Source organism: Heliconius melpomene, chromosome 20 (assembly GCF_056956725.1).
Source record: "Heliconius melpomene rosina isolate 202511_hmr_F chromosome 20, ASM5695672v1, whole genome shotgun sequence".
Classification (NCBI taxonomy): Eukaryota; Metazoa; Arthropoda; class Insecta; order Lepidoptera; family Nymphalidae; genus Heliconius; species Heliconius melpomene.
The window spans coordinates 9,476,835-9,497,028 of record NC_140408.1 but is presented as its reverse complement, the minus strand read 5'-3'; the positions used below and the strand labels follow the sequence as shown (position 1 = coordinate 9,497,028).

The 20,194-nt window shown below is 33.2% G+C and overlaps 1 protein-coding gene across 8 annotated transcripts in view; it reads right to left on the bottom strand.

Annotated features, from left to right (window-relative positions):
- Positions 1-1,682: 1,682 nt before the first annotated feature.
- Pax (paxillin) overlaps positions 1,683-20,194 on the bottom strand; it is a 49,738-nt gene continuing 31,226 nt past the window's right edge. For 7 of the 8 annotated variants that reach the window (XM_085204315.1, XM_085204313.1, XM_085204314.1 and 4 more), the window contains 8 exons: positions 18,969-19,213; positions 15,919-16,198; positions 12,736-12,832; positions 8,653-8,869; positions 6,326-6,541; positions 6,078-6,251; positions 5,767-5,997; positions 1,683-3,837 (listed from right to left, as the gene is read on the bottom strand). In XM_085204315.1, coding sequence (XP_085060441.1) covers positions 3,571-3,837; positions 5,767-5,997; positions 6,078-6,251; positions 6,326-6,541; positions 8,653-8,869; positions 12,736-12,832; positions 15,919-16,198; positions 18,969-19,213 — 1,727 coding nt within the window. In that variant the 3' untranslated portion in view covers positions 1,683-3,570. Of the gene's footprint in view, positions 3,838-5,223; positions 5,603-5,766; positions 5,998-6,077; positions 6,252-6,325; positions 6,542-8,652; positions 8,870-12,735; positions 12,833-15,918; positions 16,199-18,968; positions 19,214-20,194 lie in introns of those variants that run through there. The other variant, XM_085204317.1, reaches the window with a different exon arrangement.

Here is a 20,194-nt window from a genome sequence, read left to right as displayed (position 1 = left end):
AGAAGTCAACGTTGACGATCACTTTGTTGTGTTTTTTTTAGAGCTTATCAAGAGAAAAGAGGGATCAAAGTTGACGATAAGTTTGTTTTTTTTTTAGAAATCATCGTCGATGATCACCTTTTTTTTTTTTAGAACTCAACAACAGGAAAGGGGCATCAAGTCCCCCAAGCCGCACCGGGCAGCAAATACCCTAGCTACGCCACTGATATTATGTACGTATTTCGTAGTGCAATGTATCTGCCCAAACGTCCTCTGGTCCCGATTCCTACTTGGAAGAAACTTTTAAAATTAAAATTATTGGCTATGCATTTTAAAACAGGGTTAAACTTCAGAACGAACAAAGTTAATTTCGATCGATCGATTCGATCCCCACTCTAGGAAATGAAATATTTATTTACATTTATATTTTTATTTCATCGCTCTGGTGTGCGACCTGATGTGCGGTGTGTGAACACGCAATGCTTCCAGAATTCGGCGTAAAGTGGGGAATGAAGTGTCTTAGAATTAGGTTCCGTCCGCCTACCCTGCTTTGTGTAGGATACAGCCAAGTGAAAACAAGTGCCAAGTTGTTGTAACGTGTAACATGTAAAAATTGGTAAGAACGAATGGACGGTTTTCAAGACGCGCAGGTTGAAATCCCGCTACCTTCAAATTTTTATATTCTCTAAAAATTTTATTTTTCCCAAGTGTGGAATAACACTTATTATACTAATTTATCTATCATGTACAAACACCGATCCGTTACAATTTTTACAATTTTGATATAATTTAGATAACGTAAATATATTTTTTTGACAGGTAATAATAGAAGGATAAACATTTTCTTTTCATATCTGACAACGTTTAGTCACTGAATAACCTATCTTCTGTCCCACTTGTATTTTATCATCTGGGAAATAGCTTGGAAGTTTTAAGTATTTCTTATCGCAGTCTTCAAGGTTTTTTGTAACAGATAAACAAAAACATACCGCCTATTGCGTAATTGCTATTAAAATAAAAGTAATAAAAAGTAAATAAATAATATTAGATAGGAAAGAACGCTTTAAATAAAAATAAATAAATAAGCTTATTGCCCCACTGCAGCTAAATGTTACTTATATTTTTATTTAATATAAAGATATGAGACTTGCGGCGGAACCTAAGTTCTGCCTTTCTTGTAATATCTTCGAATAACTTCTATTTCAATTCTGTCATTGTGCCGTTTATTCGAAAGAGTTCTTAATTTATAAGGCAATAATTAAAGATGAAAGTTGTGTCTTCTTTTTGTAGGTACTTGCCTCGTACACATACTTCCTTTGGCATCCAAACGAAGCTAAAATCTATCAGGTCAGAAAGACGACGTCAATTCGCTTTCGGAGGAATGAATTATTGTTTATTAATGTTTTAATTTCTTCGCTCTGCTACCAAATCAGCGAAAGGCATAAGCGCGGCGTTGAATCCCAACACTCAACAAGCAATGCACAACTCACCTCGAAAAATCGTCGGAATGTGGGGAACGGAGTGTCTTAAAACTAGGCTCTCTCTGCCTACCCTGCTGTATGCGAGATACAGCGCAAAGCTAAAAAAAACATTTCAGCAGCCTGGTTTAACAAAAGATAGAACGGAATAAAATATTAAAATATATTATTTATTGACAAAAGAAAGAAAAAGCACGAATATTGCAACAATAAAATACAACATCATCAAAAAAACATTAAATATATTTGTTAAAATATTACAGATTCAATAAAAACGCTTCTAACGATACAAACTAACCATCAGTTAAACTCTTGGTTAATTTAAACCCACTGACGTGTAACGTAAAAGATAATCATTTAACAAGGGTCTTTTTTAAGTTAAAAGAGAAAATTATAATTTTACTTTATACTATTTATATATTATCGAGACAAAAGTAAATTATTAATTTTGAAGTGAGTGAGCGGTATATTGAATAAAATCGTAATTATGTTATATTTTTTGTATGTATAGGAATAGATCTTCAAATTTGGACGTCTCAGTCTAGTTTTTTATTTTGTTTCAGATATTCTGATAGTTTTTTATTTATAATAATTTCTTTGCTTTGTTAAGCAATATATTCAATAGTATAAACATTACAAGCGTGCTTGAATAACAGGAAAAATATATTTCTTTTGGCATTAGTGTCAAAACGAAAAGCATAATATGGATATTTCTATTTTACAAATATGTGACTATCAAAGTAAGAATACACTTTCACATTAAATAAAGTGTGCAAATGTATGTATACATTTTATTTCATGATTATCAAAGAATGGTATTAGTTATACTAAAATTAAATTTTATTACTTAATATCATCGCGAGAACCTGTTTGGCACCCATTAATTATAACATATTAAGAGAAATGTAATATAACTGTACAGTATGCTAATGGAAGATATAACTTAAAAAATATGTTGAGTCAGCAGTTAGAAAATAATACATACATTGTAGTGTTCGATTAGAAATATATGATGTCGGTCGATTTTAACGTAATATATTCTTTTATGCAGTTTTACAAATCTACTTAGGCAAATATTTTGTCAAAAGATCCATTACAATGACTGAATGAATGATGACAACAACAAATTTATATACCGGATATATTTAATCCTCTGTAAGAAACAAAATTTTATTTCTTAGTTTGTAATAATATACTGCGGCATAATTTTTATATACAAGACCAGTTCACGGTATTTTCTATATTTTTTTATAATTTCGAATTCCCTTTCAAACATACGTCTATGACATTTATGACCAAATCACAATTTAATCCATAGTTTTCTTAATTATTTTTTATTTAGTAGAATATAACTATAAAGTATGTAGTACCATTACTCACGAACACCTTTAATTTCATCACATGTTAATAACTAGTCTACCGAAAAAACTTACGTACTATTTGAGACCTTATAAATAATTGTAATGATCTCATATTTCGTTACTATCTTTTTCGAATTTTCTTATAATATAGACATAATATATTTATACAATACCTAATATATAAAACATGTATTAATTATACAGCGTGAGCATCATTTAGACCGGTTGTATATAAGTTTCAAATTGTGGCAGTAGATTTTTTTATATAATTTTAGAATTTATTTTTTAATATGTTTTAGAATTTTTATTTAATAGAAGTTATATAATCTTAGATTTCTGAATAATAAAAAAGTAATTTATGAAAGGTTATTGCATCCATACTTAACATATATAAACAATTAAAAATAAATAAGAATAATTAGATAAATGGATATATTTGCATCTTAACACATGAGTTTATTAATCATTTATCATCTACGGACAAATAATAAAAACCCAAAATCGATATACAATACCCACAATAGAGTCTTATGTTATAAAAAAGACTATAAAAATGTACTTCTTATTAACATACAATAAAATAAAATATTCATTAATCGATATTAAAGCAAGAGTTTACAGATAATAAATAAAAATAACGGTGATTTCGCGCCAACGAAAATGTCACTTGTGACGGATAAAAACATTTTAAAACTGTCATTTCTGACAGACAAAAATTAAAAAGTATTTCAAATATGCATCCTTTCTTAAATTTATCCGAAGAGCTTGTCAAAGCAAGCGTGACAATAGGGTTTGTCGTTTTGTTCTTTAAACGTTCCTTTGTTAAGTTGTCGCAGGCAGAAAGCGCATACAAAGTGCTCTGGGTGGAATTTTCTAAACATGGCGGTGATGCACCTTCCTGCTATAGGTTTATGGCAACCGGCGCAAAGCGAGCCGCGTTTTCCATGGTAGTGAGTCTCACAGTATGGCTGGCCTTCGTGCTCGAAGAATGATCCACCGTGGAATGGTTCTCGACATTCCTGTAACATAAATTGCATATGTATGAGAACAACAGTTCAAAATAATTTTCTCTTTATAATTGTAATAATTGACATGAGAGTTTCTTAAAATACATATGCTAAAATTTCTATCACTCTAAATAGTTGTTGGTTCAAAAAAGGTCCTTCGCTTTTGCTGTTTTAAAAACAGAAATAACGACAAATGCCATCATAAAAGGCTTTTTCACCAAAATAATTATTAAGAGGCAAGATCATACCGTCTATATGTATCTATTATAAAGCCATTTTTTTTTGGTTCAGAGTTATTGTTTTCTTTTTAATTGTTATTTGTCGAATTACCATAAAACATACGAAATTTATTTAATTTTACGTTTGCGGTGCGGATTGTGAAATAATTCAAAGTTAAATTTTAAATTAGCTTACTTTTTTAATTTAACAAAATATGTATAACATAAGAATCTATTTAATGTGTTTTGCTTGTGTTTATGTAAAAAACACGACATTGTCTGATGGCTCCATTTGATTTACTTTCTTAACACGCCATTGGCACAGATCCACTAGACGTGTTTAGATAACAACTGTTTTAATAACCATTTATTTTTGTGTATTTTCCGATAGTTTTAGAAACTGTTGAAATGTTATATTTATGATACATTTAATTTTATATTTAATTCGCATCAAATATCTACAGTCCCTTGGAAAAAAAAGCTATACGTGTAAAAGAAATAGATATTTCATAGACAAAAATATTACAAACTTATATTTGTAGTTATTTTTGTATATAATGAGTGCATACGGTTGCAAACTAAGGTTTATCATTTTCATTCGTGTAATCAAACCGTTTAGGGTACTTCCCGCAGACTAACATATGGAATTTACCAAGAAATGAGAACTTGAGACGTTTCCTACAAAATAAGTGCATACCCCCGTAAACTTAAGCGTGTCAATAGTTGTACAACCCTTTGAAATACAACCCTGCAAATTGGTACGGAACCCTCGATGGGTGAATCATGACTTAATTATTTTATGATTTGATTGAGCCGATCGATAATTTGCCGTTTCTAATATACAACAAAATGTATATCAATGTTTAAAAATCGATTTCTATTCGATATGCGTATCGTTTACATGACAACAGTGCAATCGATTGCACTGAATTATAAATAGACACATCGGATGTCCCATAAACAAACCGCCTGTTCCACATTAGCCGGAGTGGCGCGTGACGTCACATCACATCAGTGGCTTATTTTTAAATCACTGGGAAACCCTACACTAGCACTTGACCCCGATGTCGATTTTTTGGCAATTTTTGATAACGGCCTTCAAGCAATGCGTTGATATAAGGTCAGTGCCGCGCATACGCATGCGACCTTGAGGGCCGAGGCAGAAGCGGTGTCATTCATATTTATTATTATTATTATTGTTTGTTTTTTTTTTATTTTGTTTTTTTTTTAAATATATTTTTGTTCTCTTTATTATAAAACTTAACATTACAATATTATAAATAAAAAAATAAATAACATAATTTTTGATTCCCTATTGATTAATCTAAGACTAGATAGAGTATTTGTTGAATAGCATCTGTGTTTTGTGTCATGTGTTCATTCGTTTGTATATCATTTCGCTGGCATAGCTGAAAAAGAAATGGGGGAGGGCATCCGTTTTTGGGGCATATTTAGGCATTTCATGTTTACTCCTCCTCGTCAACGCCGACGCATTTTGGGCATACCGGTTTTCCTTCCATGGCGTAGAATGTTTTACCTTTTACTGCCATTTGGCAATCCTGCGAGACCAAAATACTAATTTAATTATCTAAAGTTCATAATTCTTTGTTCTTATTGTTTTTAGTACCTATACTTAACCTGGCCTAATGGATTAGTTTGTACGTTGTACTCACCTATTTTTGTGCGTCTCGAGATAGCTAGAGTTAAGTAAAGAGATACTGACCTTGCAGACAAAGCAGTCTGGATGCCATTGGGTGTTTAGCGCGGAAATATAATTTTCCATGATTGGTTTGTTGCATCCACCGCATTTTGGTGCAAACATGTCGAAGTAGTCAGCGCGGCAGTATGGCTTGCCATCCCTCTCATGGAACCCTTCTTCTCCAAACTGTTGGCCACATTGTGCACAGAAGAAATGCTCTGTGTGCCAAGTCTTCTCGAGAGCTGTCACACATTTCTGCAAAAAAGATAAAAATTAAAATATATATATACGACATGTCATTTTTTTTTATTAGGTTACATAGATACAACACTAACATCGAGGATTGGTCCATTGCAGTAGGCGCATCTCGGGGAGAACAGGTTGTGGTAGTCCGGTTCACAGTACGGCCTCCCATCACGTTCAAAGAAGTTCCTAGTTCCAAGTTCTTGGTTGCAATGGGCGCATGTGAAGTGCTCAGGGTGCCATGTGCGGCCCAGCGCTGTGATGACCTGCGGTAAACAATTTGATTTGTAGTATATTCTAGGTTTCAACTCTCTTAATCAGTCTTCATAGGTATATCCACCTGTCCGACGATGGGTTTTTCACACGCGTTGCAGCATCCCTTCTGGGGTGTTTGTACTCCTTGGCGGCTCATGTCTGCTCGAAGGGATCCGAGCATATGTTCCAGAGAGGCGGATTCAGGTTGCCGCGGGTTGCTGCGGTACTGTTCCTGCCAGGCGCGCTTCTCCCTATACACGTGGGTTTCGCTTTCTGGTGGAACCGCTGCTGCTCCGGTTACCTGACCAACAGATGGAAATCGATCAATTTCTTTATCTCTTCAAATGTAAGCATTAAAGAAATCTATCAAAAGATGAAGTTTAGATGGAGTCTAAGTCAATTTTTTTCAGTTATGGCAACGTACAGAAGATAACCGATCGGACGGAGCGGGCTGGAGTGAATGCGGAGTGAAATCTGTGTCTATGTACTCTAATATTATAAGCTCGCGGCCCCACTACGCCTGTGATGTAACACCGGGACTATCTTTAGCCGCGAGCTTTGCGGCGCGTGCGAGGGGGACGGACGCGTGCTGGAGCTACAGAAACTCGCGCGGCTGGAAATAGCCGTGGACCAAGAAAGGCGACTAGTAAATATTATAATAATCGGAAAAGTGTAGTGCAGTGTGCCGAGGTGGCCATGACAGCTGCCGCCCTATATTGGACCTTACTCGGATGACTCATATTTTATTGCATACAAAAGTACCGCCGCTACAAATTGATTTTGTATTATTTGATAACAGCTGATGAATGAAATCTGGGTTAAGGTATAGAGCACAGTTTACAATATTTTAGTCGAATACGCTCTTGATACCAGGTCAAGTGCCGTTCTGGCAGCTGGCACTGTCCTCAAAACCCAAGATTTTCTAATAATTGCACGCAACATTTAATAAACTTGGCTTACGTATTTTTGCTTGCATTCATGTATGTGTATACAGCAAATTATTAACAATTAATGTGTATTGCAAAAAGTTTAATAATAAAAAATTTCGGTATATTTTAAAAACGGTGGATAAAGAAGTTTATTTGTCCCAAGCTAAACGATCTTTAGTATGACAGATATAATAAATAATGAAAAATGATTGATTTAAATTGTATTACAATAGCTCTATTACTCTATAACATGTATGAATTGAAGTATGTCAAGCAAAGTAGCAGAAAAACTATGCTATATTTATCTATATCTATTATTTGTAAACACTAAACACATGTTTTAAAATATATATTGATTTATGCACTAATTATTTTAATTCTTTCAATGTATTAATTTATTATGAACTAGCGGACGCGCGCAGCTTCGCTTGCTTATTTAGGGGTGAATTCTAATAAACCAAAAAACATGTTTTTAATGAAATATTTTTAAGAGTCTAAATTACAAATTTTATAAAAACCGGTGGCGATTTAAAGAGTTTTCCAGACAAACTTTCAACCCCTTATTTGCACCCTTAGGGGGTGAATTCTAGAAAACCATGAAACACATGTTCAATTAAACATTATTAAGAGTTTAAATTTCAAATTTTATAAAAATTGGTGCCGATTTTAAAAAAAATCTATACAAACTTTCAACCCCTTATTTACACACTTAGGGGGAGAATTCTAGAAAACGATGAAACACGTGTTCAATTAAATACTTTTAAAAATTTAAATTTAAAATTTTATAAAAATCAGTGCCGATTAAATTTTTTTTCCATACAAACTTTCAACCCCTATTTCACCCCTTTAGGGTTGAAAATTTTTCAAAATCCCTTCTTAGTGGATTCCAGATTACGAAAGTAATCATTTGTCCAAATTTGACGTTTCTACGCCCAGCAATTACGGCTGTGCGCGCGTCTTACCTCAGTCAGTGAGGACAAGTCCTTTTTTTATATATATAGATAGATGATATAAGCACCAAGCTAATTATTTATTTTTCGCCTTCGGCAATGCCTTTACTTTGTTGAATAGACAGAAAGAACTATCAATAGAAGAACTCCGTTCCACAGCTTTCGCTAAATTTTCGAAACATTGCTTGCGAGCGAGGAAATCAAAACATTTATTCTTCTACTGAGATTCGAACCGCCGTGCTTAAGGTCAGATATATCACTTGGATATAGTGTTTAAAGATTTTTAAGACACTTCGCGGATAGTGTGATCCGCAGAATTCCAGAAAAATTGCGTGTGGAGTGGCGCAACTCAACGTCGCGCTTTACCTCGAACCAGATTGAAGAAAATCGAAATATTAAATATTTAATTTCCTCGAGTGGGAATCGAACCCACAACCAGCCGCATTCACAGTCAGTCACACGCTTGTGCCTTGCATGATTCAAGTCTTACCTAAAAGCTCACTTGTAACAACATTCTCTTTCATAAAACTTACCTTAAAATCTGACAACGACGCCATAAGCTCATCCAATTCCTTCGTGGCACTAGATGCATGGTGTTTCACGGTGGTCACCGTCTGTACTGGCGGTGGCGGTGGTGGGGGCTGGGCCGGTTCCACCACGGTCTCTTGTACTGTGACCGTCACTTGTTTAGTGCCGGGGCGGGGTAAAGTGCCTGATGATGGCGGTGGTACCGGCGATACGGATGCTCGACTGGTGATTATAATGTTAGCATTAGATGTAATAGGTCGGGTAGCGTAAGTATTTTCTTATTTTGAATGTATTATTTGTGATCAAACCTCTTTGGCTGTACTGAATGTAACTGATTGGTTTTTTGAAGATGCAATAAATAAAAAAAAACTGGTTTCAGCCATTTTTCAATTGTTTTTCAAGAACGTATGCGACGAAGAAATTCGGTACAATTTAAAAGTTTTATTACAAAAAAGGTCAAAATGCGACCAACACCGCGAATAAAATTTGTGCGGTTTAAGGACCTAATGCGATATCAATAGGATTAGCTCAAATCAATACCATCTTTCATAAAGTGGAGCAAGATCGACATATTAGTAGCTACGACATTGCTTAAGAACTGGATGTTGATCATAAAACAGAGTTTGAGTTACGTCATTTAAGAAAGTCTGGGTACAAGAATGATTCTGATTCTTTATTGAAACGTGACAATTCCGAGCCATTTCTTAAGCAGTTGATTACGGGTGGTGAAAAATGGTTGAATTACGATAAGAATGTACGAAAAAGATCATGGTCGAAGCATGGACAAGCCCCATAGACCGTGGCAAAGCCCGGCCTGACTCAGAATGAAATTATGATAATTGTACAATACTATAAAATAACTTTTTGGAGAGAGTTTAGTAGGTCAAATTTTTGTTAATATTTATAAACAGTAGAGTACCTATAGCAATTCAACATATTCACTCATTAGTTTCTATATTATTAGGCTATATAAGCCAAGTTTACGGAACGCGACCAAACAATTTGGCATAACACCGCGTCGACATTTGGACAGGCAGACACACCCAGCCGTGATTTATTCTTCTACTAATAATATCGGTAGTATCTCATCTCTCCATACACAATTCATAAATGCAACAAAAACAAATTTGTTTTAATGGCGTGTTCCTATAATAAATCTTTTGGAAACTTTTGGGCCAGGTGTATGAGGTATAAATACTAATTATGTAGAGCCGTGCGCAGGAGTCTATGATGCCAAGATCGATTATTGCAAATAACAATTAAGAATAATATACAATTACAAATAGCCATGACACCCAGATGATAATTTAGATGACGCCACCTTATATATATTTAGGGGTTTTTGTATGAGAAGAAGGAGTAATGAGTTTTCCAATCAGCTCATCCTAAAGACATTGCAAGCCGAAGTTAATGCTACTGTTTATCTAACAACTGGGACATGATAACAATAATAATTTTACATATAGTTCAAATTAAGACTTTTACTAAAAAGCTAAACGCGAATTACCTCTAAAGAAACAAATTTGATATAACGCATATGTGCGAAGACTATTTCATCAGTGTCACTGGTCAGTTAGTGGTCATTGGTCTAGGAGAAAACGAAGACATATTATTTTTTATTTAGTTTTATATTGTGTTGTATAATAAAGCCTGTTAACACTATGCAGTCTGTCCTTTAATTCACAGCTTCACGCTGTAACCCCCCGCACACAGCGAGATAGGCAGAGGCAGACCTAGTGATAAGACACTCCGTTCCCCATTTTTTTTTATAGAATTTTGGGTTTGCGTATTGAAGAACAAATATTAATGCCCTGATAATACCAACAATGACAAAAAGTCAATGAACTTCGAATACGCGCAGATTTAGAATGGCAACGGCAAGCATTTTTATTAGTTATCGACTTCAGCTCAAGCAGGCGGAAATCGTAAATCGATGTCCGTGCCAAATAATATTCGAGGCCCTTTATTTATAATACTCATAAAAAATAAGAAAAAATATAATAAAACAATCTTTATTTCTATAATAACTACCACTATACTATTTATATAAATATTGTATTGGGTTACACGTTAATTTAGAAAAGAAACCTATGATTTTTGACTGAAAAAATATATAGGTACCAATTTATGTTAAAAGTTTTAAATTATAATTATTTAAATTGTTTATGAAAATCAAAGAGTGCACAAAATGTCTTTCAACTTTCTAAAGTCGACTTTCTTACATTTTCTTTTTAATTTATTTGCGTTTTTTGGGTATAAAAAAGAAAGCTTATTTTACTATGAATTATAACACTTTTCTCTCACATTCTTGTTTATTATAATTTAATAAACAAGAATTTATCCAAAATTGAAATATTTGATTGAATTTGTATTATGTTATTTTATAGACTCAATATACAATGGACCTTCAATATTATCCTAGTTCTTGAAAACGGTTGACCATCGTCTGGCGATTGTTACATTAGGCGTGACGTACTTCTCTATTTCTAGACTTGACACGAAAATACGTTTCCACACGGCTCTGAGCACGCGCCAAAACACCCTATGACCAAAATGTTAAACAGTTAAATAAACGGTCGCAGGTTCAAAATTATAAATTAAATATAACTATATATAACGTAACTGGTGTGTAATTCATATTAAAAAGTCGAGTATTTCAATTCGAACCAGAGATCTAAAACCTGAAACACTTTTTTTAACTGTTTAGTTTTATCTTTTGTCATATTACTATCGATAAGTTGAGTAAATTATTTTTAAAATCTAAAATACTTAATTTATTTTTCAAGGTTTTCATTTGTTTTTGATAAGTACCGATCCCTACGATAATGTGTGGAGAAATCCAACACTGCTTTAAGTTTAACGAGACCTATGTTGAACTATGAGTCTAATTGAATACGAATTCAGAACTATATTTATATTAGCTAAACTATTATTTGCAGTTCATTAATATACCTAAATGATGTCTAATATTTATTGCTTTACTTGACTGTATATATTTTACTTGTCTTTCCTGGCATACGACGGGTATGAGAGGAAACGAGCACATTAAGTAAAATTAATATTCGTACAAAAACATTGGCATCCGTTGTCTGTTTGCTTTCAAAATATTTATTGAAATATTAAATGTAGTTATGTCGCGTCCACGTTTGTACTACTTCATGAAATCGCTAATTATTGTGCTACTTGCTGCACTTATCAAAGCAATTTTAAAAATAACTAAAAAAAGCAGCTTGTCAGGTTGGTATTTAGTAGTTCATTGGTAGTTCTTGCCAGAGCGAGAAAATAAAAATAGTTCATTCTCCCGAAGACAAATCGAAACCCAACCATCGCGTTTACTGTCGGCGATGCCGTTGCACCTCGAGGACCTCTTTTATATAAAAAAATTAAAGTAAGTAAAAACTACAAATAGAAATAAGGTAACCGATGATAATAACAAAAACCGAATAATTATCTTATGGTTTACGTAGGCGCCTATTTTTCATTGTTCACAAGAAGCTACAATGCAAATTTCGTTATGTGGATATCTTATAGTGACCACGGCGTATTTATTCGCTGAAATAGTGATTTCGGTCTCTGTAATGTACACAATATATTCGCCGTTTCTAAATATGCTGAAGATTTAATACAAGGACTTGTATATATTTTTTTATTCATAGACATCTTAACAATACATTGCAAATTAGGCAGAGGGAACCCAGAATGATGTTTCTCCGTTACACGCATCGAATATAATATATATTTTTTTCAGCTACAAGCTGTATCCCGCATAGTAAGGTAGGCAGAGTAAACTTAGTGTTAGGACACTCCGCTTCTCACTTTGAAAGAAAAAAGAATGAAAATTAATAAATATTTCATTTCCTTGAGTAAGAATCGAACCCATAACCTGTCGCGTTTACAGTCATACGCTGGTGCCCCTGCGCCACTACTCATAATATGTATATACATTTTATATTTATTTAAAAGATCTACGACCTAATTGTATAATTGCATTGTAGTTTCCACTCTAAAATACATTATTGTTTGTTTTATTATCTAAATGAAATATTTGGTATATGTAATAGCTTTTATAAGAATAATCACAAACTCACCCATTTGGAAGATCGGTGCTGAGTTGATCAAGGAGAGAGTCCACAGTCGGCCTGGTAGATGCTGGGCTTGTCGCGCCATTGGTCCTCGAATATCCATCTTTGACAAAAACAATTCTTATACACATTTGATCCTTCATGTTTAAAATATTTATTCTATAGTAAATACTACTCGAGTAAATCGATTTGTGACCTACATTTCACTTCAAATACGTTGTATTGTTGTGAACTAGAGCACCTGTTTACTTTGATCTGAGGAAGGACGTTTTAAATTAGTGCCGACGACATTATGCTTCTTTAGTGGGTAATTGTATCCATTAGGCAGAATGCCGGTTCTACGACGTTATCTTATAAGTGGAGAACTAAATAATGATTCTTATACAAACTATACTGCTATATATCTATACTGCTTGTTGATAATTGAAATATATCTCGATATTAATCCGTACAAAGAAACGTTACTTAGCGCTTAACTGTCATTAATATTTTATCAATTTAATATTAATAAAATGCTAATCAGACATTTCTCAGAGCTAAAAAAACTAAAAACAGTAATTGTAGGTTAATGCTATATGTGGTATTAATAGGTTGATACAGCATGTATCAGGGTAAGCAGAAGAAGCCTAATGTTGAGACAGACCGCTCCCCACTTTCCGTTGAATTCTGGAGGTATTGCTAATTGCGTAAGCCCGGCGTTGACTCGCCGGGCTTGCCTCGACACCAGAGGGAAGAATGGAAAATATTAAATATTTAATTTCCTCGAGTGGGAATCGAACCTATCGAGTTAAAAATCTAATAATTTTGAAAATATTTGTTCATATTTATTGTATTGTAAACAAAACCGCAAGAACACAAGAAGCGTGTCGAACAAGCGATTTAGCGGTGATGTCAGTAACGAGGTGATGGCTAATCAGACTCGCTTTATAAATAGAGCTCGCTTGTAAAAACTGCAGTCTACATCTAATTGATGTATGGATCCTGCGTCACTGCTGTGAAATACTGATCGTATGTTTGCTATAATTATATGCCTTGATTTTTTTTTGTCTTTACTGTGGTCAAAAGTCACCGCTGCCATTACATCGCTACGAGCGGGGAAATAAAAATATTAAATAGTTCATTCTCCCGGGTGGGAATCGAACACACAACCATCGCGTTTATCCGAAGATTCACGAAGGCCTCAATAAACATTGTTTATTTATTATCTTTAAAATATTTTTAATTTTCAGCACAAGCACAATGTTAAGAAAATGATCTAGAGAATGATTTTTCAAGACAAGCTCGATGAGACAGCTTTCACCGCCTCAATGTCATATTACATTGAAACGCGGTCAGACTTGTGCCAGAAGTACTTATAGTGTCCATAATATAAGATTTGTAGACTAATAAACTACATTTTCTAAACGTATTTTAACTTCACGCTGTATCCCGATTAGTATAAGTTTCATAAATTTCATTTTTTAAAACCTTACTTACATATTAAGTATACTACTTTTAGTAATTACTTTGTTTTTAATTAATTACTCGTACCACAAACGTGTCAGATAATCGATTATTTTTATTATTTCTTTAGCAAATACTATTATATAAAATTCTAATAAGTAGTTAATTTGACGATTCTTCACAAGTAAAGATGTAGCTATAGTTATATTCAAGAAAATTAATACCTGTTTACTAAAACTTCATAGCTGAATACGTCCATTAGTTCTTAATCTAAACAATTTAAACTCTATTTCAGTACCGCTTTGAAAAGAGAACGAAGTGACGTATCACAGGTCGACGAAAGATGCCTGAAGATAAAAAAACTTCAAATAACATTTTCAACACACCAAATGTCATAACATTCCACACATACATTATTAAACGAATAATGGTGGGAATCAAGCCATGTGTACCGTCTTTGAATTAATAATTAGATACTTTTCTACCGTTGAGGCACAAAGTGTGACTGTAAACGCGACTGGTTGTGGATTCGATCTCCAATCGAGGTAATGAAATATTATTGTGAATACAATTTAAAAATGTAAAAAAAATATAATAAATAGCAAAAGATGGACAGTATTTATTTCCTCGAGTGAGGATCACACTGTACCACTACCCAACGACGTCGTACATAGTTCTGGGCCCACGCTATCTCGCACATAGCGGGGTAGTCAGAGGGAACCTTGTGTTAAGACACTCCATTGCTCTTATTATAATAATTATTTTGAGGAGAGTAGTAGAATAGTATTTTTATTGTAAAAGAAAGAGACAAAACAATATTTTTTATGCACAATAATCTACTAATACTTGTATAAATATGCCAGTTTGCAATTTTCAATACATATTATAAAACCGAAATGAAAAGAACAACTATTTTATCTAAGACTATTCCGCTTTTGGAACACTATTGAACTGTCAAACGATAAAATATGTAATAGCCCGAGTGCAATTTAATGGGATTATGACCTGAATAATTCTAAATTGCTTTTATATGCTTAATGGGGCAGGTAGGACGTTATAATTGAGTTATTTATTACCGTCGAACATCAGTTACTCGGCGAAGTTTTGAAAGTTAATCTCTATTAGACAGTCGCGAGACAAACCTATCACAAATACTATAACTATAGTGTTTGTGATATGTCTGCGTTTAGTAAATTTAGTATTTATTAGGCATAAAGACGTAAAAATTTTCACTGAAAAGTGACACTAAATAAATTGAAATACACGAGTATGAGACTGATAGTTTTATCTTAAAACCTTTTTCTTTTTCCGTTCATTTCAAAGTTATTTCGTGTTAGACGGCGGAACTCAATAGTGAAAATTATTTGATCAAGCCGAGAAAATGAAATGTGTTTTACCCGACTGCGGCGAAGCCTAAAAGGAGGATCATGTTTTTAGCGTGTTTGTATTTATGTATGAGTCCGTTCTTTTGTTCCCTTGTAACTATTAAACCAGTGAATTGATTTTTAGTTACTGTAAACATTAATTTAGATCATGCGGTGGGGTATTTTTTCAGCTTTACGTTGTATCCCACATATAGCGGGTTAGGCAGAGAGAATCTACGAACCTGTTATGAAACTATGTACCCAGGGTATTTCTGCCTACCCTACTTTATTGTTTTGTTTATAATTGTTGCATTTGTTATCTAAGTATAATTAGCAATCTTAACTAAACAAAAGAGTAACAATTAGTAGAGTATTAGCTCACCTGTCCTTTCATTATACGTCGACGTCTTCTCAGCATAATTTCCATATCTTGCATTGCTAAGGTCATCTAATAGGGTATCTAATTCTGATAGATTTCCTCGCCCTGTGGTTCTTCCGTAGCCAGTGGACTGACTTGTATAGCCAGGGGACTGACTCGTGTAGCCAGGGGACTGAGCAGTGTAGCTTGACGACTGGCTTATATATGCAGGGGAATGACCGTAACTGGTATATTTTGAAGGTGTTATTTTTTCGTGCACCGTTGTTGTGTTTTGGTATGTAGGCTGTGGACAATGATAGTTTTTTTTAATATTATTATCTTTTTGATATCGATTTTTGATTTAAACTGTAAATATTTTGTATGAAATTCTTCTAATATTAATATGTGCGCTTACGGTTACTTTAAATAAAAATGTATATTGTATTCATTATTAGGTATGTATAGTTTTCTAGAATACTTATTGATTAATTAAAGTTATGAGGATTCACAAAAATGGCAATGTCTCTTGAGTTAAAAGTAAATTTTCACCGTTACTCCAAAAATATCATAAATATGTGAAATATAAAAAAAACGAAATTTTGTTGCTTTTTCGCAAATTAACCTAATATGTTTTTGATTTTATTATAAGGCAACACCGTTCATAAAAGTGTATCAAGCAATCGTCATTCATACATAAAGCGACATCTAGGTTAAAATGATGCGTCTATCGTTGGCTGAACTCCAAATCGTATATTAGAACTTCCTGGGGCTGAACTGGTGCTAGCTAATACTATTTTGCCACACTAGGTGGCATCTCTTGAAAATAAACATAATTTACTCTAGTCCCTGGGAATAAATTATTTAAAATTTACAATGCCATTTCTGATAATTATACACGCAACAAAGAAACCCAACGGTTTTTCACTGTCAATCTATAGAATATTAGAAAATTTAAATGTGCACAGAGCTTTATTACATCATTGTCGAAAGTGAAAAATCGCCTTCAGAAAAATAGTTATTTATGCATTGTGTAAATGTATATATCATCTAAAGGAATAAGGTTACAGTAAAGGAAATTTTAAATTTTTCACTTTTGATACTTTACCTAGCGACCGGTTCAGATATTTTTACTAGGACATCTTTAGTAAAAGTATTCAATTAGAGGTTTATATTTATTTACCAAATAAATAAACTAATCAACTTACTGTACTTGGATATAAGCAATCATATATATGTAGGTACATAAGTAAGTACTAGGTATGTTATGTAAATGTTAAATACTGTATTCAATAAATAGAACAAAAAAATAGCATCTGTTTAATATTCTTTAACATGGAGGACTTGCGTTTATTTCAGGTCTACCAATTCTCAAGGAACCCCCCCCCCCCATATATCTCGCAATACGTATATAATAAAAAAATGTAAATCCATCTTAAAGATTATCAATATTGCAATTTAATTCAGTTAATTTATAATTTTATTCATATTTTACTAACATTTTAAACTTTCATATAAAATTATAACCGAGTCTAGAAGCTGAAAAGGGTCAGAATGTCTATCTATATAACAATCTATGCATTTTAATACTTAGAATTTAATATCAGTGATTGCATCGCTTTGGAATTCTTCGAAGCTCCGCCTAAGGGAGATGGTTATTTTTAAAGAACATAAATTTTATCGACGCCGACCTAATAAAAAAAAATGCTTGAAGCCTATCGTGTCTAAATCTAGAGTAGAAATATTTTATATTGTTACTATCATGATAAAAGAAACATATCTAAATGAATACAAAGTGCAATATTCGACGATTCCCTATTTGATGTCATTCTATATTTATGTCTAAATTTATCGTAAATTCCTAAAGTTATTGAGTGAAAGACAACGCACAACGAAACTACAGGATTTAAAAACTTGAAAATTTGCACGTAGATAGGCTAGGGAGAGTACTTGACGAAATTCGTACGAGAGAGGAAAAAACGGGAATTCCTACGTTACGTCTGAAAGTCCTCGCAAGCAAAGTTAGCTGAAATGGCTAATATTTATATAGCCCTTTATGAGTTTTATACAAACTTAAAATATACATTTGTATATAAAAACATTGTCTAAGTTTGTGATTAATCGGTCTTTTAAATAATATTTGTTTATTTTGAAGGCACATCATGCTTTAAAATAAATAATTGAAAATTATACACGAAAATATTACCTAAAATATTTATTAATTAGATATATTCCATGCATTTCGGACTGAAAATTTATATGATAACATTTTTTATAAGGAAAACAACGACTACCGTTATGCATGGTTTTATAAGGTTCATATTTATATTTACATTTTGACATAACATCTCAAATGAAAAAGGCTATCTTAGTCTTTCAATCTCATTTTGTGGGTAACAGGTTCAAATAAAATTGAGGACATTAGGTTAAAATATTATACATATTTAATATGTATATGGATTTAATGTTAACAAATGTGGACAACTTGTGAAAGACCTCGTAGACATATTACACGCACCGTTGACTAATTTCAATATGTATGATGTCATTCCTGATAATCTTAATAACTTATAAGTAAATACAGCTTGTTAAACGGCATTTATTATCATATTAATGACCTGATCGAAGTATATTTTTAACCTATAGTCGGTTATCATTTCTTATCAACTTGTTTAGCAAAATTATATGATTAATTAGGCGCCATCTAAGTTGAAATATATGCAAACTTGAGATTTTACTTGCAAATTAAAGTTTACCTTAACGAAGATTTTTAATTAATAATTAAACTATTTATTAATTGGCATTTTAAAACTATTATTCATTTATACTTTATAATTATTCAACATTTAAAAGTTATAAATCTGAACTTTATTATAAGAAATGCTGGTTAGAAATATCTCTATTAATAAAACACTCATTAACTTTTGTACAAAATAGAAAATAATGATAAAATAAGCAATTAAAAAATCGTACTGTCCATATAAAGAACACATTTTCCTTTCAACTTCCGAAAGAGACCAACAAAACTGAGAACAACTATCTTCGTAATATATATAATACACCGTTATTATACTTACTGAAGCAGGTTTTGCGTAATCTGAACCAATATTTCTTGAGCCATTAATTGAGCCGTATCCGGTTGACGTGGGAGAGCTGAGGCTGCCTCCGGGCGAACTCAGACGACCTGGTGAGCCTCCACGCCCCAGTGGAGATGCTGTTCTTCCGGGGGAATGCGTCCTTGCCCCTGGTGAATTGGTCCTGGCGCCCGGACTGTTTACTCGACCAGGGTTGATCGAGTTCTGAAGATCTGCGAGTAGGGCGTCTGAAATTGATAAGGGTGACAATTAGGGATTATGATTAAAATAACTAATAGTTTCCTCTAATGATACAACACAACCCAGTGCTGATTATAACGGGATTAAAACGGGACTGATATCTGTATGATTGGAATTTATAATTTCGAAATAAAAAGTGAAAAATTTAAATTCCATTAATTTATTTAAAATGTCAGGTTGCTAAAGATTATATTAAACTAAATTGTGTTGATTGACAACATTAAGAAACTTGTCCTGAAAGTCATTTGCACAAGTCACAAAGTAGTAAACATGGACCATTTAACTAGTGATGTCACATAAGTAAAATAAATCGAGTATCCTCTAATTGACTATAACACTGGAGGTCGCTGTTACTCATAATTAACGCAAACATTTCAAATTGTTTTAACTAACACATTGGTTGTATGAAAAAAATATTTGTTTGTTTTCTGTTTTATAAAATACTAGCGGCCCGCTCGCGGTTTCACCCGCGTGAACCATGTTATAATTAATTTCTGTCTCCATGACTACGTCCTAGTGAGGTCTATGCAAAATTTGAAACTCCTAGCATTTGTAGTGACGAAGTTTCATACAAACTTTCGACCCCAAAAACAACCCCTTAGAAGTCGAATATTGCAAATTCCCGTCTTAGCGAGCACCTACGTCCTATAAGTGACTCCTATGCAAAATTTGCGATTCCTAGCACATGTAGTTTCTGAGATTTCGTGATGAGTGAGTGACCTTTCGATTTTATATATATATAGAAAATGGAGTTTTCTTTTATAAATCTTATGAACCATTCCCAAAAATATTACATCAGCTTCACGGTGTATCCCGCACACAGCAGGGTAGACAGATGGAATCTAGTGTTAAGACACTCCGTCCCCCACTTTCTGCCGAATTCTGGAGGCATTCCGTGTTGAGTGGCAGAACCCAACCAAAATTGATGCAACAATACTAAATTTGAATACTTTCTTAATTTTAGCCGG